This window comes from Canis lupus, chromosome 5 (assembly GCF_011100685.1).
Source record: "Canis lupus familiaris isolate Mischka breed German Shepherd chromosome 5, alternate assembly UU_Cfam_GSD_1.0, whole genome shotgun sequence".
Classification (NCBI taxonomy): domain Eukaryota; kingdom Metazoa; phylum Chordata; class Mammalia; order Carnivora; family Canidae; genus Canis; species Canis lupus.
In genome coordinates this window covers 52,987,476-53,013,945 of record NC_049226.1, presented here as the reverse complement: position 1 = coordinate 53,013,945, position 26,470 = coordinate 52,987,476, and the positions used below count along the sequence as shown (strand labels likewise).

Sequence of the window (26,470 nt, the reverse complement as noted above, 5' to 3'; positions counted from 1 at the left end):
GTTTCTGAGCAGGAGACTTACACTGTCAGAAGCTGTTTTGTTGATCCTGAGTCTAGCTGCAATGCACGGGCGGGAGAAACAGAGGCCCACTAGTAGTCTGTCATGATAGTTTCGGGAAGAGCACAGGCCCTGAAATGGATCAAAGGGCAAGAATGAAGGAGAGAAGCTTTGGAGGGAAAACATTACAGAGGAAATATGAGAGAATGTAAGGGCTCATGTTGGGGCGTGGAGGGTGAGAGAGGTGAACAGAGGTTCAGGAGGAGTCCTGAAGGCCACTGAAGTCTTAGGTGAGGAGAAAAGGCATCAGGGAAATCTCAAGAAGCAGCTGGTCTGGGAAGGAAGATGATATTATCCATACGTTAAAAGAAAAAAAATAATTCATCAGAATCCCAGACATCAGGGGAGGGCAGACCAGCTTTTTTGTGGGGCAGTGTTTTCCAGCCTTGGCATTATTGACATTTGGGGCCAGATAATTCTTTCTTGGGGACAAGGAGTACGTCCTGTGTTTTGTAGGATGTTTAGCACCCACTGGATGCCAGTAGCACAACCTCCAAAGTTGTGACAACCAAAAATATCTCTGGATATTGCCAAATATCCTCTGAAGGGAAAAATTGCTCCTAGTTGAGACCACTGTTATAGGGGGAGAGAGACATAGAAATCAGGGACTTTAGGAGCTCTTTAGGACCAGAATAGTCTCTACTTCTGTCAAATGTTTACCTAAATGTCTGAAAAAATAGAGGCAGTAACGACTGGGTGCCTTATTAAAATCTCCACATTTAAATCAGACACACATTTTTTTCTCTCTCTTTCTTTTAAAGATTTATTTATTTATTTGTTCATTCATTCATTCATTCACTTATTCATTCATGAGAGACACAGAGAGAGAGGGCAGAGACAGGCAAAGGGAGAAGCAGGCTTCATGCAGGGAGCCCGATGTGGGACCCGATCCCAGGACCCCGGGATCACGCCCTGAGCCACCCAGGCATCCCAGACACACATTTTTTAAGCATACAAGTTCTTCGTTAGAACTTTTCATAACTTCATTTGAGATGAATAATGATTCTCCTGGCCAATCCTGCTAATAAGAGGATCTAAATACTCTCATAAGATACTCATAAATACTCCCAAAGATATTAAGATGGCTGTACATCCTTTGGGCAAGTTACTTAACTCCTCTGAACCTCCATTCCTTTTCCTGCAAAATGAAATTAATCATTTCTATCTCATTGACTCATGAGGGTTCAGTAAAATAAGACATACGACATGCCTGCCACACGTTCAGTTATCCCGGTCTCTCCATCTCTAGTTATTTAATTAATTTATGAATATGTCTCAAAGAGAAAGAGAATGGATGTAGGTATAATATCATCAGTGCAGATGTGTGGCTGTCACTATAATTCTAGAGAATGCTTTTGGAGATGTCTATGGAAGACATCTGGTCCCCTCAAGACACAAATATGCTGGGTCTTAATGATATCTAATGTCTGGATGAGAAGCAGAAAGTCCATTCATTTACCACAGCTCTCAGGCTCCAGATGTTTGGCAATACATTGTAGAACCTTTATGTAACTATTAGCATTTCCTACATTTGGGCAGCTTTTTCGGACTGAGCTCACACACCAGTATTAGCCTGGTCTCAGTCCTGCAAAACAAATTGATCTGACTTCAGAAGTTCCAAGAACCACTCAGAAAGACTGAATGAATTCAGCAACTGTCACTTGATTTGGCTTTGCCTCATCCTGAAAATAAGAACTCTTTGCTAGACTGGTATTGGCTAAAAATCCTCCTTTCCTCAACCATATGGATATTACTTTTCAAAAGGTCTGAGGGACAGAAGCTTTTGGTGTCTGAGATTTTAGGGTGTTTGGCTAATCAATACCATAGTCACTAATTAACCACATCTCAATGAGAATTGAGTGAGTTCTGTTAGTTCCAAACATTAAATTCATCTTACAGGTCCCAGCCTGAAGACATCTTTAACTCTCTGAATAATTTTATTCATTCTAAATAATATAGGGTAGGTGACATGTTTGCTGCTGCCTTTTTCATCTTATCTTTGATGATTTGTCAGCCTGGGGTAACCATTCAGGAGAAGGTGAACCGGTGAGTTGGCCATAAATCTGCAAAATTTGCACATAGGGATCACCTAGTGGGGAGATAAGGCACTTTCGTGTTTGCAACAGGCTACTTTAGGATGGAATGCGACCTTCTCATGTCATTACCAATCCACTGAAGGAGTGCAGGACAGTGAAAGAAGCATGCTCTTGGAGTCAGATGGACCTTGGTATACAAATCACAGATCTAATACTCAAGAGTTGGGTAATCTGGAGTAGGCCACTTAATCACTTTGAGCTTCAAGTTCCCTATCTGGAAACAAGAATAATAATGCCTCATCTGTTAGAGTTAATGAATATGAAATAAGGTCCTAGAATATAAAGTATACTCAGCTTAATAAATAATAATTCTCTTGAGTAATGCTGGGTAGCTAACCTCTACTTATCTGTTTGTGAATCTTGCAAATTCCCATCTCAGAGAGCTTGAAGGAGGATACAATTAGGTAATGTTAATAACATCATCTTGGGAAAGGCAAGAGACTATAGAGATGCTGGGTCATTTCATTCTTAAAATGTTTACCTTTTGCTGCAGGGTAATAAATGGAAGTGATATTTTCATATGTACATTGCAATTATACCAGTTTCATTTCCTTGAATTGTTCAACCTGGCTTCAGGTTTTACATCAAGTATTTTGTGGTGCTTAAACAGGCCTTAATTTTAGCTTTGGGGTAGTGTAAAAGCAGTCCTTATCTCCCAAACACTGAAGATTTTAAGTTTATTCAAGTTCTTGTTGAGTGATTTAATTTTGAATCATTATTGCTTTTAAATGCTAAAGCAAGACAGATTTCCTTTACATAACAATTCAGAAGGGGGAAAGGCATTTTTACAAGCAGTTAATTTGTAACTTGTATTTAAAGCCAATACACTTTTGAAAAATCAGAAAATTCACCTCTAATAATTAGAAGATAAAGGCGAGAAAATGGTGGTAAAGGAAATCTCTGCTGAGATATTCTTAATTATAAAAGCTTATCATTGTAATCCTTTTTGAAAATGAACAAAGAGTCTTGATGTTTGATGAACTTATCAAATAAGACAGACCAGTGAAGAGGCAAATTTGAAGTCAACGCAAAAGAGAACCAATTAAATACTTCACAAAGTGCTGAAATAGGAAATCATGGGGTTTTTGTATCTAATGCCAGTATATCTGACCCTGGTTTTGAAAATGGAAGACTATATGGTGAAATAATTTTACTAGGTTCAAGTTATGGCCCTGGTATTTACTATTGGTTTGATCTCAGGCAAGTTATGTAAGTGTTCTGAGCTGTAAAATGGGAGGAAATTCAGAGAAACAAATGGATGAGAGTACTTAGGACAATGCCTGGTACTGAGTAAGCATTCAGTGGAAGCTACTGCCAGCGGTTTTGTGTGATTATTATTGTCATATTTTGGTCTTTCCATTCTCTCTGATGGTTGACAAAAATTAGAACAGATGTATAATGTGCCTAATTGGCAGGGATCATCAAGATTGGTCAGTGATTTCAAACATTTACAAAATTTAACAGTGGCACTCTTTTTGTCCCAAATAAAATCTTACATGAAACGTAAGAGTGAAAAAAACAAATGATATACATTTACGTTTTAAATGGTACATTTTAATTTTTAAATTTTTTTAAAATTTGAGGTACATTTTTATTTTTATAAGCTCTTCTTTACCATTTGCTTATTATAAACTCTTAATAGAAAAATGAGATTGAGAAAAACATTTTAAAATAATGGTGATGAAAATCAGTTGTAATATCCAGTCTCAAATACCAATGGATCCCCATTACATATTTTATATAAATAATACATTTTGGCATGTGTGTGTTTAAAAAGTTTAAACAAATTTCAGTTCTTCATTTATGATAAAGAGTATGATCTCTTAGTCAATATATCATGTGCACTCAAAAGTTTGTATTTATGGTTGTTGGCTGTAGTGCTAAGTCATTAAATTAAGCTGGTTGGTAATGTTGCTCAAGTTCGTGTCTACTTGTTCTATTTATTACTGAGGGAGTGATGTTGCAGGCTCCAGCTACATTTGTGGATTTATTTCTCCTTTCAGTTCCTTTAGTTTTTGCTTCACATGTTTTAAAACTGTGTTATATCTGTCTATCTATCTATCTATCTATCTATCTATCTATCTATCTATATTTAGAGTTCTTATACATTCTTGATGATTTGCCCCCAATCATTATGAAAGTCTTCCATTATCCATAGCAATTTTGTTCTGCAGTCTATTATTAATATAGCTATACTTGCTTTCTTATGATTATTTTTTGCATGATGAGTTTTTCCAATATTTTATTTTAACTTATCTGACTCTTTGTACTTCAAAGTATGCTTCAAAGCATGTAGATAGCACATAGATGAATTTTGCTTTAGTATCTAGTCTAACAATCTCTGTCTTTTAATCATAGTATTTATACCACATATATAAAATGTAATTACTGATAGCTATGCATTTATCATCTTTTTATTTTCTACTTGTCCCATTTGTTCTTTATTTCTGTTTTTTATCTTTTAGACTTAATGTTTTTTCTAATTCCTAATGATTTATTAGCTATTCTGCTTTTTTTTTTTTTTTTTGCTGTTGTTCTAAGATTTACATATATATCATTAATTTATCACGGCCTACCTTCAAATAATATCGTACCACTCCTGATATCATTTTTATTCTCACTGAATAACTTTCTTTGATATTTCTTGCAATGCAGAATGATTTTTGGTAATGAATTCTCCATTTTGAGTGGTCTGAAAAAGTCTTCGTTATACCTTATTTTGAAGGATATCTTTGTTGAATATAAAGTTCTAAGTGAATTGTTTTATTTTCTTGCCACATCACTTTAAGGATGTCATTCCATTATCTTTGGCTTGCATAGTCTCTGAGGAAAAATCTGCTTTCCTTTTTGTGTAGTGTCATTTTTTAAAAAATGACTACTTTTACAATTTTCTCTTTATTATTGATCATCAGCGATTTGATTTTGATGCACCTTGATATGGTTCCATGGGTTTATATTTCTCACCAAATTTGAAGAAAAAAAGTTTTGACACTATTAATTCATATGTTCTCTGCCCCGTTGTCTCTCTTTTCCTTCTGATAGTCCAATTGCAGACAGGTTAGACTGCTCAATATCCCACAGGCCACTGAGACTCTGCTCTTTTTTGTTGTTGTTGGCAGCATTTTTAAATCTCTTTGTTTCATTTTTCATAACTTCTATAACTTTATCTTCAAATTTGCTTATCTTTTCTTCTGTAGTATTTAACCTGTTAACCCATTCAATGAATTTTTCATTTCTGTTGTGATGATTTTCAGTTTCAAAAATTTCATTTGGTCCTCTTTTACATCTTCCACTTATCATGTTCATCATTCTCCCTACATACTGGGATATATGTGCATTAACTCTTCTAAAGTTCTTGTCTACTGCTTCCATCATTTCTATATCACAGATCTTTAGAATTAGGACTGACTCAGATGACATCTGGTTTAATCCACTCATGTGGCAGATAAAGAACTTGAGCCCCAGGGAGAGAAGGGGCATGTTATGTAACAACCAGACCTCTCTGCCAGTCATTTTAAGAATACTGGCCAGTTAATCCTCATTATGTTCCTCTAAGATTATTGTAATTATTACCCTCTGACTGAAGACCAGAGAAGAAACAAAGCAGTTTGACAGGTTCTAAATAACTCAACCACCTAGTGAAACAGGCAGGTCTTCTAATTGCTGGATAAGTGTTATCTCCACCATTCCTGCTACCCTCACCCACCAGAAAAAAAAAAAAAAAGTTTTATTTTTTTTTAACTAAGCACACATTTTGAAAATATGACATTTTCAACCAAAAATTTCCACTGATGGAGAACAAACAAAATTCCTTAGAGGAGCTGATGGAAACATGAGTAAGGACCTCAAACATGGAGGATGACCACTGTTTTTGTTAAATAGGCCACAGAGGCAATGGATCCTGTGAAGTTTAAGTCATGATCCTTCTCTTTATTGTATTTATTTCATAAGCATCTGAGTGTGTTTACCAAAGTACCATGGGCCAAGGCTATGTGACTATTTTCTAAGGTTGTCCAGATAACTGGAAATCAGTATGTACTCAACCTACATGAATTTTTAACTAATATGAGCAGCTGGAATAGTGGATGTGACTCAGAAGTGAGTCTTGTGAAGGTGGGAACTTTGGTTCAGGGTGACTAATCGTTAGCTATACTTCAAGGGGCACTGGGTATGGGCTTCACCACATAGTGGCTCCAGAATTTGGACAAGTAAAACTCTCTAAGACTCAACTCTCTCATCTATAAAACAGAGATAAATAATTCAATGAGTGCTTCTCAGTAGTTAGGGGAGTTCATTCATATAAAGTACTTAGCACAAAACTTGGCACATGATAAGCTTCTAGGATATTATTTTTATTACTCTCTTTCCCTTTAGTCAGAAATCTTTCATAGCATATTTTGGAATGCTAACACAATACAAACATTGTAGTGTCAAACAGCCTTCATTTAAATCCTTGCTTTGCCATTTTACTATCTATATAACTTTAAGCAAGCTTATTTCATCTCCTCATGAAGCTGCTTTACCTACCTACAAAATGGGTGTAATAATTCCCGCCCCACAGCGTTCTTATAAAATTTAAGTGAAATAATGTAAGAGTGAATGAGATAATATATTTATACCCAACATTTGTACTGAGTTCCTACTATATGCAAAGTACTACCTTTAGCACTAGTCTACAATGTGAACAATATAGTTGTGATCCCTGCTTCATAGAACAAGCAGTGTAGGGATGGAGATAAAGTATGAGAGGAGCTATGTATATGGCATAATGTTAACATAGGGTGGGCAGGTCAAAGAAATCTACGTAGAGGAAGAGAGGCTTAACTGAACTGGGAAGTTTCAGCCAGATGGACAAGGTGCGATTATGTAGAGGAAACCAAATTACACATGTACTGAAGAAAGCCTGGAGCATGCCTAGAACTAGATGTTCTGTGTGGAATTCTGTGTGTACACAGCACACAATAAATACTTTTCATTTGTTCATTTCATTAATTTATTCAGTACATACTCCAGGTATGTTAGGTGCTAGGTAGTCAACTAAACTGGTAATATTCCTACCCTCAGGGAATTTACAGTTTAGTGATAGAGTCGATAAACATATAAACAAAACATTTACTGTAATGTTTTGTTTATATGTTTAGTTTATATGTTTTTTTTTTAAAGTTTCCTTTTATTAACCATCTAGAACACTTCCATCCAGATCACTACAGCTTAAAATAGATCACTACCCTTTTGCAGCTATTTAGTAGCCAAGAGCAATGGATAAGATCCATACAATAGTTCTGAAAAGTTCACACGGTCAGTTCAAAACATCTGCTTCACCGAGCCTGATTATTTAAAAAGAATGATAAGAAATTAAACATCACAAATATGTTTTTATTGGTCACCATTAAATGTCTGAATTTTAAACAGATTCTTGGACTGGTGGTTCATATCCATCAGCTCGTTCAACTTTAGCACCGGTCTCATCCCCCGTAGCTTTTCCAGAACTACTACCTTCACCATGAAGCTCCATGAGTTTTCCCAATTGAAACTTGGGCTTCTTCAGCATTTTTACTTTTCTAACAAAAACATCATGGAGTGGATAAATAGACTGACAAGCTTTTTCTATATCTTTTCCGATGCTGTCTGGAATCAATTTATTGACCACTTCTTTCAAGTCATTTGTTTGCACCTCTCGGGTCATGATTTCCATCATCTTTTTCCGGATTTGGCGGACCTGTTGGTGCTGAGCGTAAGAGGTCTTCCGAATCTGATTATTGCGTTTTTTAGTAAAACCAACACAAAATAGACGAAGCAAATAACCATCGGTAGTCTTTACATCAACATGAGCTTCAATCGTGGTCTGCCATTTTTTGACCATGGAGCACATTTTGTCACGGGTAAGATCCATGCCATGAAAATTAGTCAGGCAGTTTTTGCCCTGCACATCCTCAGTGATTAGCTTGAATTTCCTAAATGCAACTTCATCATTCTGCAGATCAGCAAGGCTAACTTCAAAAACCCGACCCTTGAGACCATCAGACGCAATTTTGGTTCCTTGCGTTCTTGTGACGTGTTTTTCCAATATTTCTTATATTGAACATAGCTGGCGCTTTCACATCATACCAATCTTTCTTAGAAAATGGATCAACCACTTTCTTCTTGGCTCCCTTTTTGCCGCCTTTCGTAAGGCGCTTGTTCTTGCCGACCGCCATGGCGCTGCTGCCAGTTTATATGTTGTTTACGTGTTACAGTAAAGCTGTGATAAGGACTATGAAGGAAACAAATAGAGCTTTTTAATAGAGGATATTAGAGCAATAAAGACAGGCTGGCTGGTGGGGTTTCTCTAGAGTTGGCATTTAAGCTGATATATGTCAGATGGTAAGGAGAAGTCATGTGAAGAACAGGAGAGAGTGGAGAGATTGGCATGTGCTATGACCCTCCAGGGGGAAATGGCCCATTGTGCTTATGGCACTGAAGGATGGTAACAGCATGAGAGTAGGGGATGTGCCCTGAGAGGATGTCAAAAAGGTGGGCAGAGACCAGATCATAGAGGACCTTGGCATCATGATGAGGAATTTGGACTTTAGTTTATGTGTATTAAAAACCAACCAACCAACCAACCAGTCAAAAAACCACTGTAGGGTTTCATAAAGGGAGGAAAAGGGATTATCTGATTTCTAATAAAAAAAATTCATTCTAGTGGTTGTGCAGAGACGGGATTGAAGGAAGCTGAAGTGGAAGTCTTGGCCCACAGGAGGCCGTAGCAGTGATGTGGGGGAGAGATTATGATGCATTAAATCAGAATTTTGGCAGTAGAGGTAGGCAGAAGGGAAGGTGTTTGAGATTTTTCTTGAAAGTAAAATGACAGAAATTTCCAAAGGACTGGATGTGGGGTTGAGGGGGAGGAAGGAATTAAAGACCACTGCCAGTTATCTGGCTTGACCAACTACGTGTTACAGTGGTTCCACTTTTGGATGTGGGTAAAACTGAGAAAGAAACTATTTAGAAGAAAATTAAGAGTTGAGTTTTGGAGCCATTGAGCTTGCCATGCCTCAGAAGTACCAACCTGGTGGAGATCTAAAATGGAGCAGTTGGATAAAGAAAATAGGATTTCAGATGAGTGGTCTAGGTTGAAGATCTAAATTTAGGAAGCATTAGCATTGAGTCACAGGAAGCCCAGGAAATGGATCTCACCTTTCTAAGCCCGAGAGAAGCAGAAAGAGAAAAGAAAGGCTGTACTACTCCGTGAGGCATTCCAGTTTTTGGAGAATTCAAAAACAACTGGCCACAGAGGTAGGGAGGGAACCAGGAAGTGTGGTGCTGAAGTTGTCCAAGATAGGCCGATTTCAAGAAGGGAGCAATGGCTAAAAGAAAGAAGTAAGATCAAGTCAGAAAACTTTCCACTGGATTTAGCAACATGGAGGTCACCGGAGACTCAGCCAAATTTCAAAGTCAATTTAAAATAGTTCAGTTTCATGATGTAATTTCCATGTAATAACTGAATGGATCTCCCTTAAGATGATATAATTAGTGATAATAAGTCTTAAATATAAATTGAGCCAACTTATTAGGATGATCCCCTGGCCAATAGTCAGGGTCAGGTCTTCTAACCTTCTAGCCGGTTAGTTGTTTACTGATCTCAGTTGCTGAGGTAGCCACAGACCAGGGTCAAGCATTTGACTCACAGGTTGCCTGGTCAACTCCAGGTTTAGGACCTTTGCCCCATGTGCCACCCTGTTTAAAAAGTCAAATGGGTAGCATCTCACAAATCCACAGCCCTCTACAGCATAGGCATTCAATACGTTTTTGATGAAGGTGGAGAGTTTTGATGCTCATATACAGAGTTGAGAAGGTTTTAGAGAAGGAACTGACACATACATCAGGCTTGAGCTTGGGGCTTTACATAAATGATATTAGTCCATATTCAAAGCAGCCTCACATGTTATTATTATCCTGTTTTTCAGTTTTAAGGAAATTGAAGTTCAGTAGGTGGCAGAAACTGGATTGCAATGCATGTTTGGTGGACTTCAAGCCACTTTGTGTCGTAAAGATGTGTCCGCAACTATGTAACACTCCTACAGATGCATGAAAAAAGAAATAATGTGCTAAAAAATGGGGAAGTGCTCAGTTGTACAAATTAGAAGGCAGGATTTCTCAGTATTTTCATTTTAAATGTCCAAAAGTAGCATGTTGTATGCAATTTATCCAAATGTATTTGACCATGTAACTTTTCTTCTCTTCCTTTCCAACCCCCAGGTTGAGCACTCCACAGAGCATACTTTGAGAAATCCTGCCATGGTACTAGGTTGGCTTGTGATGATTCTATAGATTAAAAAAGCCTAAAAGCCATATAGGTAAAGAAACTTGTTCACAGTGTCGTAACAAAGTAGATGTAAACTAAAAATTATAATGAAAGACTCCTGACTCTTAATGCTCTGTATTAAATGTGTTATTACTTGAGTAGATTCTCAGCAGCTAGGAGATGCACTTTTTTATTTTTTATTTTCTGGAGATGCTTTAAAACTATTTGCCAAGATTTCCTAGATCATAGGTTTATCCATGGTTCTCTAAGTAAATAAAAAAATGATACATGATACAATTCTTTTGGAAAGCTATTTGGCCATAGGTGTCATAAGCTTTAAAATCACCTATATCTTTCAACCTAGCCATCCCATTCTACAGGATGTATCTTCAGGAAAGAACTTAGAATATGGAAACACTGAATCAATAATCTAATTTTTTGATTTTAGATAAGTGGAACCATGTGTAGCCATCATAAATAGTTTACATTTCTGGTACAGTATTAAGTGGAATATCAGGATATAAAATGTAATACTCAGTATGACCTCAATTATATTATGAAAATGGAATGAAAAAAAATGCAACAAAATATTAATAGTGGTAGGATTGAGGGTATTTTTTTCCTTTATGTTCTCTTTAAAGAGAATGTATTACTTTTATAATAAGCAAAAAATAAACTACAATTAAGGATTCATTGAATGGACACTGAGGAAGGCACTTGATGGGATGAGCACTGGCTGTTATACTATATGTTGGCAAATTGTATTTAAATTTAAAAAATATAAAAATAAATAAATAATTTAAATTTAAAAAGATTCATTGGAATGATAAGAGAAAATGTTGGACATATTGATATTGGTTAAAAGGTTGGAGCCCTATAATGACTTAATGAATGGTCCTTGTGTACTTTCTGTACTCTTGTTTCAGTGATAGCATTACTATGTGTTCTTCTGTCTAGACATCATGTCACAAAGCTTTTAAAGCTACAGCAACAGAGCATTGCTCTGTCTAGGCTGTTGCTTTCATGCATTAATACAGTTTCCTTCCATTTTGACATCATAATGCAGTCTCCGTGGGCTTACATTGACATTATCTTGACAATTTCATAGTGAGATACAAAACTAATGCTGGAGTCATTTTCTGTTCCCAAATCTTCACTTTATGCCTTCTACTCACTTTTTGATGGTTAGAACCCTGTCTTTCTCCATGTTCCTATACTTCAAACTTTTATTATTTGGAAAATCTATCAGAAAAATGACATATGGACAGAATCTTGAGCCATTTGAAAGTCTGGCTACCAGGATTATTGAATTAGCTTCTAACTGTAAATTAGGTTCAAATAAGTTTCTAAACAATGTCATTCTATTTCCTATACATTGGTTTCATTTTTTTCTCTTCTTTTCTTTCTTTCCTTCCATCCTCCTTCCCCCTTCCCTTCCCTCCTCTTTTCCTTTTTTGTCCGTGGTGAAGACAGAAATTAGACAAATATTACAAGTGTGATAATTAAGTGTTGAGAAGATGTTCAGAGATTGACTAAATTATATGAGGGGGGGGGAATACTTCCCTAGAGAACTGACGATTAGGATGACACTGAAAGATGCCTAGGAGTTAGCCAGATAAAGAGGTAGATAGTTGGATTCATTTAGGATTGGTTTTTGTAGGTAGACATGATTAAGGGAACAATGGAGTCCAGGAACTTAGGACATAGTTATAGATTTAAAATGATAGATCATGGAATCAAAACTAGTTATAAAGAGAAATGAAAATAAGAGAGGATTTTTTTTTGTAGATTTTAGTTTTTTATTCATGAGAGACACACAGAGAGAGGCAGAGATATAGGCAGAGGGAGAAGCAGGCTCCCTGCGGGGAGCCTGATGTGGAACTCAATCCCAGGACTCCAGGACCACACTCTGAGCCAAAGGCAGTTGTTCAATCAAACATTGAGCCACCCAGGTGCCCATGAGGGGATCTTATTGATAGAAAGCTTAAGTGTCAAGAAAGTAAAAGCCCCAAAGACATCCAAATAAAAGTGCACTGGGAATCCTTGAGCATATAATACAGGAGAAGAGTCCCCAAATAACTATTCACAGATAACTCATGCATTAGTGATTTAGAAGAGGAGCTGTTTCAGAGTGAGAAGGACCAGGATATGACCATAGAAGATAGTGAGGTGAGGAAAAAGTTCCCTGGAGGTGAGGAAAAGGAGTGACCGAGGGGCAAGTGTTGGATAGCTCATTTATGGGGATGACCGAGTTTCTCAGGGTTATGGAAGGAATTGGAATAGAGAGGAAGATTGTGAGCTGAGCACTAAAAATTTTCTTTGGAGGGGTAGTAGCACTGGCATTACATACTAGCAACATTTTATAGATCAGAGTTTCTCAAAGTATGATCTGCAGGCTCCAGGGAGTCCTCAAGATCTTTTCAGAGGGAGGGTATGTGAGTTCAAAATAATATCACAATAACATTAAGACATTTGTTCTTTTCACTGTGTTAATACTTTCATTGATGATGCAAAAGTTATGGTGGATAAAAATACTGTGGTCTTGGTACAAATTGAGGCAATGGCCTCAAACTCATAGGAAAGAAGTTAAGTTTTACTTAAGAAAGTCTCTCTTTGGGGCATCTAGGAGGCTCAGTTGGTTAAGCATCTGCTTTTGGCTCAGGTTATGACCTCAGGTTCCTGAGATTGAGCCCCCACATCAGGCTCCCAGATCAGCAGGGAATCTCCTTTTCCCTGTGCTCCTGCTCTCTCTCTCTCTCTCTCTCTCTCTCTCTGTCTCTCTGTCAAATAAATAAATAAAAAAACTCTTTTTTTTTTTTTTTTTTTGAAGTCCCTCATGGGGATGCCTGGATGGCTCAGCAGTTGAGTGTCTCTGTCTTTGGCTCAGGGCATGATCCTGAGTCCCACATCAGGCTCCCTGCATGGACCCTGCTTCTCTCTCTGCCTATGTCTCTGCCTCTCTCATGAATAAATAAATAAAATCTTTAAAAAAAAGTCGCTCACGAAAGAGTCAAAATCATTAATTCTATTAAACCTCAATCTTTGAAAAAAAAAATCCACTTCAATCTTCGAATACAAGTTATTTAAATATTCCATGTGATAAAATAGGGAGAATGCATTAGGAACTTCTGCCGCACTGAAGTATGGTGGTTGTTTTGAAAAAAAGCAATTATTGAATTGTAAGTCAAAGCAACCACTTTTTTTCCTGGAACACTGTTTTTACTTGACAAAATAGCTGCCAAACTATGGTTATTCAGGCTTAGTTATTTGGCAGACATTGTCTCAAAGATGAACAGAGAGAGAGTCATCACTTCAAGGAAACCAAATAACATTATTTGTTACCAATGACAAGATTTGAGCTTTCAAAAAAATTATAATTTTGGGAAACACATCTATTGAGCTTCATGAGATCACTGATGATATTAATAAATTTGACCTTTTTATTTTATTTTATTTTATTTGACCTTTTTATATTGGAAAGGGAAATGTGTTAATTCTGTTAAGATATGCGTAGTGAACCATTGTTTTCCAAATTTCCAATGCCTAAAAAAAAATTTCCAATGCCTGGTGTTACAAAAGTCATGTATGAGTGCCAGATCCATTCAAAGTACACATAGATCAATGGACTTCAGTGTAACAGGGTGCAAAAATATTCATTGACATGCTTTCAGATTCCACATTGCAACTAATCTTTAAGAAATTACCACTTATCAAGTTGTGGTATAGTGTCAAAGAAGAATACCCAGTCTGAAAAGACTATTAAAATTCTTCTCAACTATGTAACATTTCAATTACATAAGTCTACGAGGCTGATTTTCTTTATAGGTCTCAACAAAAACAATGTAAAGCAATAGATTGAATGAAGAAGCAGAAATGAGAATCTAACTGTATTCTACTAACCCAGACATCAAAGACAGTTGCAAACATGTAAAACAATGACACACTTTTCACTAATTATTTTTCTTAAGAAATGTGTTTCCAAATAAAATTATGGCATATGTTGTAGCATGTAGTGAGTTTGATATTGCAATTTTAAATAGAAAAATACATATTGTTAATATTTTGGTTTTGATTTGAATGTTATATCAATAGATGTAGCCCACTTAGACAAAGGCTCTTTGGAGTACTCAGTAATATGTAGTGTAAAAGAGTGCTGGGATCCAAGTTTGAAAACCAGTGTTAAAGACGAGTATTGCTTTGCCCATAGCTCCTTGTCTTGGGTGTCATCATTCGTCATGACTCATGGAATAATTAGCATGAGACTTGAAGCACCCTTTTCCTATACTAGGGTGATAATCGTGCCATTTGTCACAGAAGAGGCTGCCTGGTTCTCAGAAGTTATGATAAAATTGGTGGTAACAGACAATCTTTGTACACTCTTTGTTCAGTGGGCTGACCAGGCTCTAACACTGAAATAGCAGCAATGATGCTATGGAAAGGAGCTCACGCTTGGAGCCAGGCAAGCTTGTGGCTTGTCCACCTCACTCTGTGTGACCTGGACAAGCTCTCTCACCTCTCAGAGGCAGCATGGGGTAATAAGAAGAACACAGCCTTGGAGATAGGCCAGTTTCTACCTTCTACCTGTGTTATCCTGGGCAAGGCTCTCTCTCGGTTATTTTGGCTGAGTTGTAAAACAAGGAAGCAGCAGCATGATGGGGAAGTGAACATGGGCTCTGCATCAAACCAAGTAGGTCAAATTCTACCTTTATCACCCCTTAGGCTATGACTTCTGGGATTACTTAGCTCTTAGGAATCTCAGCTTTCTTATATACAAAAGGAGCTAATGATATTTACCTCCTAGAATCCTTATAGAAATTAAATGATGAGATAATCCATGTAATAGCCTAGCACTTAATAACAAAAGCCAACCTGTAACAAAAGCCAACTTTAACAAATACTTCATGAGTATTTTAACATATTTTCAATAACTCTATTAGGTAATGTTATTTTTAACAGTTTTACAGATGGGAAAGCTGTAGCTCAGAGGTGTTAAGTAACTTGCTCCAGTTTTCAAGGTCAGCAGGTAGCAAGATTTGAAATCAATCCTCTCACCCTGAACCTCATGTTCTTAACCACCAGGCTTTCTGTTACTCTGACTCTTCAAAAATGTTGCCAGTTATCCTGATTCTTCAAAAAGACAAACAAAATTGATAAGCTTTTAGGTGCACTCACCAAGGAAAAGAGAAAGAAGCAAAATATATAAAATCAGAAATGAAAAAAGAGAACTGACACCACAGAAATACAAAGGATTATAAAAGACTACTACAAAAAAGTGTATGTCAACAAATTGAAAAACAGCAGAAATGGATAAATTTCCTGGAAATTGACAATCTTCCAAAACTAAATCAGGAAGAAATAGAAAATCTGATTGTCACTAATAAAATTGAACCAGTCATCAGAAAACTCGCAACAAACAAAAGTCCAGGGCTAGATGGAGTCACAGGCGAATCCACCAAAAAATTAAAAAAGAGCTAATATCTATTTCCCTCAAACTATTTCAAAAAATAGAAGATGAAGGAAGGCTTCCAAATACATTGTACAAGGCCAGCATTACTCTGATACCAAAACTAGACAAAGACACCACAAAAAAGAAAAATACAGATGCAAAAATCTCTGATGAACACAGATGCAAAAATCCTCAACAAGATATTAGCAAACCACATTCAACAACACATTAAAAGGATCATTCACCATGTTCTAGCGGTATTTACTCCAGGGAAGCAAGAATGGTTCAATATTCACAAATCAATCAGCATGATACATCACATTAGCAAAATGAAAGATAAAAATCGCACAATCATCTCAATAGATGTAGAAAAAGCATATGACAAAATTCAAATTCATTAATGATTAAAAACTCTCAACAAAGTAGATTTAGAGGGAATATACCTCAATATAATAAAGGCTATATATGACAAACCCACAGCTAACTAACATCATGCTCAATGGTGAAAACTGAAAGCTTTTTCTCTGAGATCAGGAATAAGACAAGGATATCCACTCTCACCACTTTTATTTAACATAGTCCTAGAAGTCCTAGTCACAGTAATCTGACAAGAGAAAGAATTAAAACATATCCAAACTGGTAAGAAGGAAGTAAAACTGTCACTGTTTGTAGATGACATGATACTATACATAGAAAACCCTAAAGACTTTACCAGAAAACTATTAAAAGTAATAAATAAATTCAGTAAAACTTAGGATACAAAATTAATGTACAAAAAGTTAGTTCTCCTTTGTACTTGTGTCTCTAAAATTATGATAATTTGATTCATAATATGATTGATATAGAATTAAAACAGATAATTTATATAAATCCTCCAGCATCATATTTGCATACAGTAAGAGCAGTATTATTAAAATGTCCATACTACCCAAAGCAACCTACAGATTTAATGTAATCCCTATCAAAACACAAACAGAATTTTTCACAGAACTAGAACAAATAATCCTAAAATTTTTATGGAATCACAAAAGATCCCAAATAGCCAAACCAGTCTTGAAAAAGAACAACAAAGCTGGAGATATCATAATTCCAGATGTCAAGATATACTACAAAGCTGCAGTAATCAAAACAGTATGGTACTAGCACAAAAATGAACACATACAACAACAGAACAGAATAGAAAGCCCAGAAATAAACCCACACTTTTATGGTCCACTAATCCACAACAAAGGAGGCAAGAATATACAATGGAAAAAAGACAATTTCTTCAACAACTGGTGCTACGAAAACTGGACAGCTACATGTGAAAGAATGAAATTGGAATACTTTCTTATACCACACACAATAATAAACTCAAATGTATTAAAGACCTAAATGTCAGACCTAAAACCATAAAATTCCTAGAAGAAAGAATACACAGCAATTTCTTTGACATCAGCTGTAGAAACATTTTTCTAGATATGTCTCCTTTGGTAAGAGAAACAAAAGCAAATTAAATTTCTAGGACCACACCAAAATAAAAAGCTTTTGTACAGTGAAGAAAGCCATCAAGAAAAGAAAAAGAGGGCAGCCGGGGTGGCTCAGTGGTTTAGCACAGCCTTAAGCCCAGGGCATGATCCTGGAGGCCCGGGATCGAGTCCCACGTCGGGCTCCCTGAATGGAGCCTGCTTCTCCCTCTGCCTGTGTCTCTGCCTCTCTCTTTCTGTATCTCTTATGAATAAATAAAATCTTAAAAAAAAGAAAAAGATAATCTACCAAATGGGAGAAGATATTTGCAAATGATCTATCTGATAAGGGGTTCATACCCAACACCAACTCAAAACTGAAACTAAATAATGTAATTAAAAGTGGAAGAGGATATGAATAGACATTTTCCCAAAGAAGACATACAGACACATGAAAAGATGCTGAACATCACTAATCAATAGGAAAATTAAAATCAAAGCCACAATGAGATCTCACCTCACAGCTGTCAGAATGGTTGAAATAAAAAACACAAGAAACAACAAGTGTTGGTGATGATGTAGAGAAAAAGAACCCTTGTACACTGTTGGTGGGAGTGCAAGCTGGTGCAACCAATGTGCACAATAGTCCAGAAGCTTTTCATGTTTTTTAAAAGATTTTATTTATTTATTCATGATAGACATAGGGGGAGAAAGAGGCAGAGACACAGAGGGAGAAGCAGGCTCCATGCAAGGAGCCTGATGTGGGACTTGATCCCGGGACTCCAGGACCGCGCCCTGGGCCAAAGGCAGGCGCCAAACCGCTGAGCCACCCAGGGATCCCCCAGAGGCTTTTCAAAAAATTAAAAATAGAATTATCGTATGATCCAGTAATTACACTACAGGGGATCTACTCTAAGAAAATGAAAACACTATATGAAAAGATACATACACCCCAATGTTTATTGCAACATTATTGACAGTAGCCTAGATATGGAAGCAACTGAAGTGTACATCAATAGATGAATGGATTAGAATGTTGGTTTCATGTAATTATATTTTATATAATTATATATAATACATATATTTTATATATCTATAAATATATATAAAATGTATATTATATTATAAAATATATATAATTTATATTTGATTATTTTATTTATATTTATATTTTATATTTTATTTATGTTGCATTATAAAATCATAGAAAAATTGTATATTATATATAAAATTCTACATAATTTTTATTTATATTCATATTATATTTTATATATTTATAAATATAATATACATTATAAAGTTATATATACTGTATATTATATTATTATTTAATATTTTATTTATATTGCATTATAAAATTATATATAATTTTTATTTATATTATATATATGTAATGGAATAGTATTTGGCCATAAGAAAGAATGAAATCTTGCCATTTGCAACAACAGGGATGGATCCAGAGAATATAATGCTAAGTGAAATAAGCCAAACAAAGACAAATACTATATAATTTCACTGATATGTAAAATTTAAGAAACAAAACAAATGAATGAAGAAAAAAAGAAAAGGGGGGAAAACAGACTGTTAAATACAAACTGGTTGGTCAAAGTGTACAAACTTTCAGTTATAAGATGAATAAGTTCAGGGGATCTAATGTACAATATGGTGACCAGAGTTAATAGTACTGTACTGTGTACTTGACATTAGCTAAGAGAGTAGATCTTAAGTGTTCTCACCAGACACACACACACATACACACACACGCACACAGAGATAAATATGTGAGGAAATAGATGTATCAATTAGCTTGATTGTAATAATCATTTCACAATGTATATAAAACCGTAACATCATACATCTAAAATATATATAATTTTTGTCATTCATACCTCAAAAAAGGTGGGGAAAAATTAATCTGTTTTCATATTAATAAGATACATTCATATTAAGAAATGTTTTTGAGTTTACAACAACACTAAAAATGATCATAATAAAAATTTTAAAAATTGAAGCAGACGTCCTTCCTCTTTATAGGAGAGTGAGTCGGGCTGTTCAGAGTGCCCCCATCACAGCAGTTCCCTGCCAACTGAGCAACTGGTCAGAGTGGACAGATTGCTTTCCATGTCAGGACAAAAAGGTAAGAACTTGGTGACTGGTTTTGGGTTATTTAATATTTGAATGGTGTACTAGGCACCTAAATGGAGATGAACAGGTCTATAAATTTAGAAATCTGGGAAGAAATCAGGTCTAGAAATAGGTATTTGGGAGCCATGGATACATGGATGGTAGAACTTTTTCTGATTTTGTTTAGAAGCCATTACTGGGTGAGGCTGCAAAAGATAACGTATGTTATGTTTTGTGGGCAGAGAGGTGGCCATTCAGACATGGACACACTGATCTCTATGGCCTCTCTGGGTCCTGGTCAATCAGTTACCCTCCAATGATGATCATCTACAGGGGCTAATGACCCATGGGGGAGCCAAGATAAACCATAGAATGCTCCTAAGGATTCTACGTTTACAGACTGAAAAGGCTGGCACACCCAATGAACGCACATGAGTCTATCTTGCCCACCTAAATGGTTTTGAATGGTCCAAAATGGCCACTAACCCCAGTGGCATCTCAAGGGAAGGGGAACTTTGGGAGCACTCTGACCTTGTTCAGGGGTTACTGGCTCATGGTGATAATAAAAGACAGAATAACTTCTGTTCTGTTTAATTATATTTTAAGATCTTTACAGACAACACATGCCTTTACTGGATGAACCCAGGGTAGGATGCCTCCAGGCTCCCACCTCTCTCAATGGGTATACTACTGCTTAAAGCATGTCTATTGGCACATTACTATCAAGTCTAAGTGTTTAAGCACTGATTCTCCAGCTTAGATTCTGGCTTTGCACCTTATTTGCTGTGTTACTTTGGGCATATATTTTATCCTCTCTATGCCTCAGATTCCTCATCTATAAATGGAAGTAGTAATAGTACTTATAGCATAGAGTTACTATGAGCGTTAAATGAGTAAGGTATACAAAGTGCTTTTCATGGCGCCTTGGCATATAGTGAATGTTCAGTAACTCTTAGCTGTTTTTATAATTAACTAGCCATGTCCCCTTCTCCACTGCCTGAATCAAGACCGGCTCTTTTCTCACCTGAGCTTCTCCAGAGTGTTTTCTCCTGACTCCAGACCTGCTCCTCAGTTAGGTGTAGGGCTACTCTGTGAAGGCTTGATGAGTTGTTCAAAATCACATGGAATTCAAAATCATTACAGATGGAAACACAATTTGGACCTAGTTTATTCAGCTTCTAAGCCTGAAATTATTTATTCTGCCTCTCTTGTTTCTGAGATATGCCAAAGAATCCTAGACTGCACTGCTCAAAAATATCTAGCTCCCAAATCTCATTTTGTTTTGATATCCTATGTTAGTTTTCTGAATCTGCTGTAACAAATTGCCACAAACTGGGTTGCTTAAAACAACAGAAATGTATTCTTTCACAGTTCTGGAGGCCAGAAGTTTGGTAGGGCCATGCTCCCTCTGGAGGGTCTAGGGGAGAGTCTGTTCTTTGCCTCTTCTGGCTTCTGGTGGCCATCAGCAATCCCTGACTTATGGCCAATCTCTGTGCTACAATCTCTGCCTCTGCAGCCATATCACCTCCTCCTCTTCTGTGTGTCTACTTTGTGTGTCTGTGTTAAATCTCCCTCTGCCTTTCCCTTTTAAGGATACTGTGAGGACATTTAGGACCTACCTGGATAATCCAGTATAATCTCTTCATTTCAAAAAGCTTAATAATATCTGCAAAGACCCTTTTTCCAAATAAGGTGACATTTACAACTTTCAAGGACTAGGATTTGATTTCTTTGCATGACCATTATTAACTTATTATATATTCTAAACTCTCTATCTATATCTATATCTATGTAGATAGATAGATAGATAGATAGATAGATAGATAGATAGATATAGATATATTTGTCCTGTGTTGCAGCTTAGATAGCAGATAGCACAGGTGAATGACTTACTATTTAGATCAGAATTGAATTACTCCTTTCACTACTCATAAAGACATATGTGTCTATTTTTTTTAAAGATCTTTTATTTATTTATTTGAGAGAGGGAGAGAGAAAGAGAACACGGGGGGGGGTGTGGTACAGACAGAGAAGCAGACTCCCTGCCAGAGCCTAGCCTGGAGCTGAATCCCAGGACCCTGGGATCATGACCTGAGCCAAAGGCAGATGCTTAACTAGCTGAGCTACCCAGGCACCCCAACATATGTGTCCTTAAAATAATCCTTAAAATCATTAAATTCTGTTAATTACTTAAGTGAAAGACCACCCTAGTTTCCTCTTATTAATGTGTTTTTCTCCCTCTCAAAATCACCCAAAGATGTGCATTTCTAGAAAGAAACATTATCAACCAGCTAGAAAAGAAAATTATGTCTTAATGATACCAACACAGGCACCAGCACGGAGAAGTCTCTAAGGGAGTATCTGCACCAACCTCTCTGCAGCACAATGTCTTCATTATTTGATAACAACCCAGAAAATGGGGATTCAGTGGGAATGAACCTCGTGTCTGTACCAGCATTCCAATACAGAAACCACAAGAAGGATGATAATGGCATTTATAGTCACCATTTATTAAATAATTTTTATATATCAGGCACTGTGCTAATGCTTTAATAAATTGTCTTAGTTGACTTTCACAGCCAACTCCAAGATACCATTGCCCCTTTGGTTAGGTCACCAATAGAGACACAGCCTAGATTTAACTCTTGGTCAGTCGGATTCGAAAATGCCCATGTGCCTAACCACTTCACTCTACTACCTCCCCTCGAACTCTGTGAAGAATCATAATGATATTAGTGGCTATCTAATCCAATCCCCACTCAGTCATAAATCCTTCTGGAGTAGCCCAACAGCTGGCTACAAAAATGATGCTGATGTTGATAACTATTACTAATGAGTGCACTCCAGGAAACAGGCCAAGTGCTGACATCTATACAAGTCTTATCACTAATCTTCACAAGACTCTCCTATCTCTCCTACAGATGGGAAAACTGAGGGTCAGAGATGTTAAGTAATTTATATAGTGATGCAAAGAGAGTGAGCAGCAGAACTGGAATTCCAACCCAGCTTAAAAATGGGATTCAGAATAGTCTTTAACCTCCTCAACTTGTGAGGATTAAATGAGATAAAGAAGTATCCCGCCAGTAGTGAGCACTCAATAAATGGTAGCTATATAGCCATCATCATGTTGGTAACTGCAGGTCTTAAAACTCGGATGAACATTATGAAGAGTGACAAAATTTGGCTCTACATTAGTATGCTGAGTAGTGCTTTATGTACCGTATCTTGGCAAGATGTGGGAAGAGAATTAAAATATCCTAATATTCCCAAACTGATTGTTAATTCTAATCTCTTCCCATTGAGTTTACAAATCTCTTATCACTCTTATTAACTGGGAGGCAGAAAAGGCAAATGAACAGGTTTGCTTTTCACCTTTTTTTGCTACTCCTGTCTCTTTACTCATGAGCAGTTGCAGAGGCAAAAGTAGGCAAGAGGAGAGAGAGGGGAAACTGCATGCTTCACACGCACCCACTGGAATCAGCTGGAAAAGACTCCACTGATAATGACGGGGAAAGCTATTGAGCACCAATGATATGCCAGACACAGGGCTAGGTGCTTTGCTCACACATTCTCTCACTTAGTTCTCACAACACCCTTTCAAAGTGAAGGGTCATCACATCTACTTTACATATTAAAAAACAGGAACTCAGAAAAGGTAAGTGGCTTGCTTATGGTGAGTTGGTAAGTGAGAACTCAGTCAGTCTAAATTCTCATGCTCATGCTCTTTCACCTACAGGGAACAGGTGAAACAATCATTAGCAACTGTAATTGGTGAGGTCATCTTGATCAACCACCTCATTTTACAGATTTGGGAACCGAAGCACAAAGTATCAGGCACTGATACTTTATATAGCAAGTAAGAAATAGATTCAGGAATAAACAAATGAACAAAATGCAGAACCAGACCTATAAATACAGAGAACAAATTTATGGTTTCCAGAGGGCTGGGGATGGGGAAGATGGGCAAAATGGGTAAGGGAAGTGGGAAATATAGGCTTCTATTTATGGAATAAGTAGGTCATGTGGATAAAAAGTACGGCATAGGGAATATAGTCAATGGTATTGTAACAGCATTGTATGGTGATAGCTATGCTTGTGAACATATAACATAGAGAAGTTGAATCACTCTGTTGTGCAATTGAAATTAATTGAAATTGGTGCACTCTGTTGTGCACCAACTATACTGGAAGGAAGGAAGGAAGGAAGGAAGGAAGGAAGGAAGGAAGGAAGGAAGGAAGGAAAGAAAGAAAGAAAGAAAGAAAGAAGAAAAGAAAGAAAGAAAAAGAAAGAAAGAAAGAAAGAAAGAAAGAAAGAAGAAAGGAAGGAAGGAAGGAAGAAAGAAAGAAAGAAAGAAAAAGAAAGAAAGAAAGAAAGAAAGAAAGAAAGAAAGAAAGAAAGAAAGAAAGAAAGAAAGAAAGAAGAAAGAAAGAGGCTAGGTTTTCACTTTATTTGCTGTTCAAACCACTGCTTTCCTACTTAGTTCAGAACAGTTTTGAAAGAAAATCTTGTAGGCTGGGCCAAGGCAAGAGGCGGCAGAAAATATGGAGCTCTCCATTCAGCATGTTTCCTATGTTAACATTTTATCTCCTCAACTAGACGCTAAGCTTTTTTTTTTTTTTTTTTTTGACGCTAAACTTCTTGAAGGTGGGGATGGAATTTCATTTTTCTCTGGATATCCTAGTGCTCAGCTTCCTTCTTCTACATTAGTGCCCAAAGCTGTACACCATATAGAAAGTAGTATCATGAAACCATAGAGCTCCAAGATTGGTATGCATTTTTATTCTTTCTGTCTTTCTTTGAACAAGAATTTGTTCATGTGCAGTCATAGCTGCACCCAGGGACTCAGATGATGTCTCTATCTCTTGGATGAGCTCTTTCTACCTAGTAGGCTAGATGACCACTTGATGCACACAGTTCCTAGTAACTTCAGAAAAAAAGATACTGTCTTTTCCAATAGTTCAAGAAAATCTTCTGAGAGAATAATGATTGCCCTAAGGTTGAGTCATGATCCCAAAGCCAATCATTGCAATTTGGCAGATGTGGTACCCTGGTTGATCCGGCCTGGATCACACATTCCTGTGACTCAGGGGGTGATATCAATGCCACTAGAACCATATGAGATATGTCCCAAGGAAAGAGGATGCCATGACCAGAAGAAATGTTGCAGAGCGAAAGCAACAAACATCTTATAAAAGTACCTCTCACGTACATGACCATAGATTACGTGTCAAGTGTATGAAACCAAATAAGACATGGTCCTCCTTTTGCCACTCCATCCCCTGTTTGCAAACTATTCTTAAACTAGTGAGAAAAGTAAATAAACAAATAAGTCGACCAGGGATGACAAGTGGGAAGAGAGAAGGAGGCACAGGGAACTATAAAAAATGTAGAGGAGGTACACTGGGAATCATGAAAGATGAATAGGTACTAACTGGTTGAAGAGGTGGGGAGAGAAGGTCCTTCCTAACAAGTAAAAAGAAATATTTTGTTCAAGTCTTTCATTTGATCTTTGGAGGACCTATTCAACATTCCCACTGGTTACTGTGCCACCCCTGGCTGAACAACACCACTTAGTAACACCCATCCCCTCAAAAGACAGCTTTTTAGGCAGCTCTCAATCATCAGACAGTTATTCCTTATGTTGAGCCGAGACCCGCCTGCACAAATCTTGTTTGATTGATAGACAGTGAATCTGTCTGGTTCAAAATCTGATTTAGTACCGATACCGGAGCCTCCTGCAACCAGACAAGTTTGGGGGAACCATCTGCAGTGGTGATGTCTGGGATCAAGCCAGCTGTCACAGTCCCACAGCTTGTCTACACCAAGCACAGTGTGGACAGGATTTCCAGTGTAAGGAGACAGGTGAGTAGCATTCCAGTGGGATAACAGCTGTGCCCTGTCAAACTAAATGCAAAAACAGTCACCCTGGAGCTTGTTCAAATGCCGACTCTCTAGCTCTTCCCCTAGCGGCTGTCATTCTGTAGGTTTGGGGTGGGGCTCAGGAACCTACGTTTTAAGCCAACCCACCCAGTATCCCAAGTAATTTTGATATAAGTTTGTAGGAACATCCATTGATTAAATTCTAAATTAATTCACTCATTCATCCCTTCATTGAATAAATATTGATTGGGCACATATGTGCCAGGCAGCGGGCTACCTGCTGGTGACACAGAAGATGAAAAGGTAATGTGCCTGACAATGAGGTAGCCCTAGCGTCTTTGGGAGTGAGACCTACAAGGAGTCATAGGTCTAGTCGTAGACCTACAAGGAGACAATACTGTGTGATTGCCAGTGTAACAGGCATAGGCCCATGGGTCAATGGCCCTCACTGGCTAGGAATGACCAAACTGTGTTGGGGAGTCAGAACAGGCTTTAAAGTGGCACTTGAGCTGAGACTTAGAAAGTAGCAATGAATTAGTGAGGAGAAAGAATATGCAAACACACACAGGGATTTAAGGACTAGCAATGGGTGCAGAATGATTGCAGGTCAGGGCTTTGGGAAGAGAGATAGGGGATGGGTCTGGTAGGGAATGGAGGACCATACTGTGGCATTTGGAAGAACAGGAATAGAAATCATGGAAGGATATAGAGCAGGGGGATGACACGGCCACACTGACATTTTAGAAACATCACTGGAGCTGCCACATGGAGGATGAGTTTTAGAGGGGAGCCTGCTGCGGGGCCTGAGCTGGGAGTGGGAGCTAGGAGTAGGAAACAGGATGGAAGGAGGGCAGGGGACAGAGAGATGAAGAGGGGTGAGGGGCTGCTTGGGAAGTGGGATGGATGTGGTGACTCTGGATGTGGGTCACGGGGGAGAGGGAGGAGTCTGAGAGGCTCCCACAGCCTCTCCTCTCTCTCTTAGGTCGCTGCCTGAAACGCCACCTTGTGTGTAATGGAGACAAGGATTGCCTTGATGGCTCTGATGAGGATGACTGTGAAGATGTCAGGGTGGCTGAAAATGACTGCAGCCAGTATGAACCCATTCCAGGCTCAGAGAGTGCGGCCTTGGGGTGAG

General features: G+C 37.5%; 1 protein-coding gene and 1 pseudogene across 4 annotated transcripts in view; one reads left to right on the top strand and one right to left on the bottom strand.

Annotated features, from left to right (window-relative positions):
- Positions 1–1,934: 1,934 nt before the first annotated feature.
- Positions 1,935–26,470, top strand: part of C8A (complement C8 alpha chain) — a 65,115-nt gene continuing 40,579 nt past the window's right edge. The window contains exons 1-4 of one of the 3 annotated variants that reach the window (XM_038537414.1): positions 1,935–2,103; positions 19,366–19,468; positions 25,173–25,317; positions 26,318–26,465. In XM_038537414.1, coding sequence (XP_038393342.1) covers positions 2,027–2,103; positions 19,366–19,468; positions 25,173–25,317; positions 26,318–26,465 — 473 coding nt within the window. In that variant the 5' untranslated portion in view covers positions 1,935–2,026. The remainder of the gene's footprint in view (positions 2,104–19,365; positions 19,469–25,172; positions 25,318–26,317; positions 26,466–26,470) is intronic. The other 2 variants (XM_038537416.1, XM_038537415.1) reach the window with 2 other exon arrangements.
- On the bottom strand, positions 7,509–8,361 carry LOC106558828 (annotated as a pseudogene). The gene has a single exon (XR_005359721.1). The product of XR_005359721.1 is annotated as a 40S ribosomal protein S3a-like (transcript).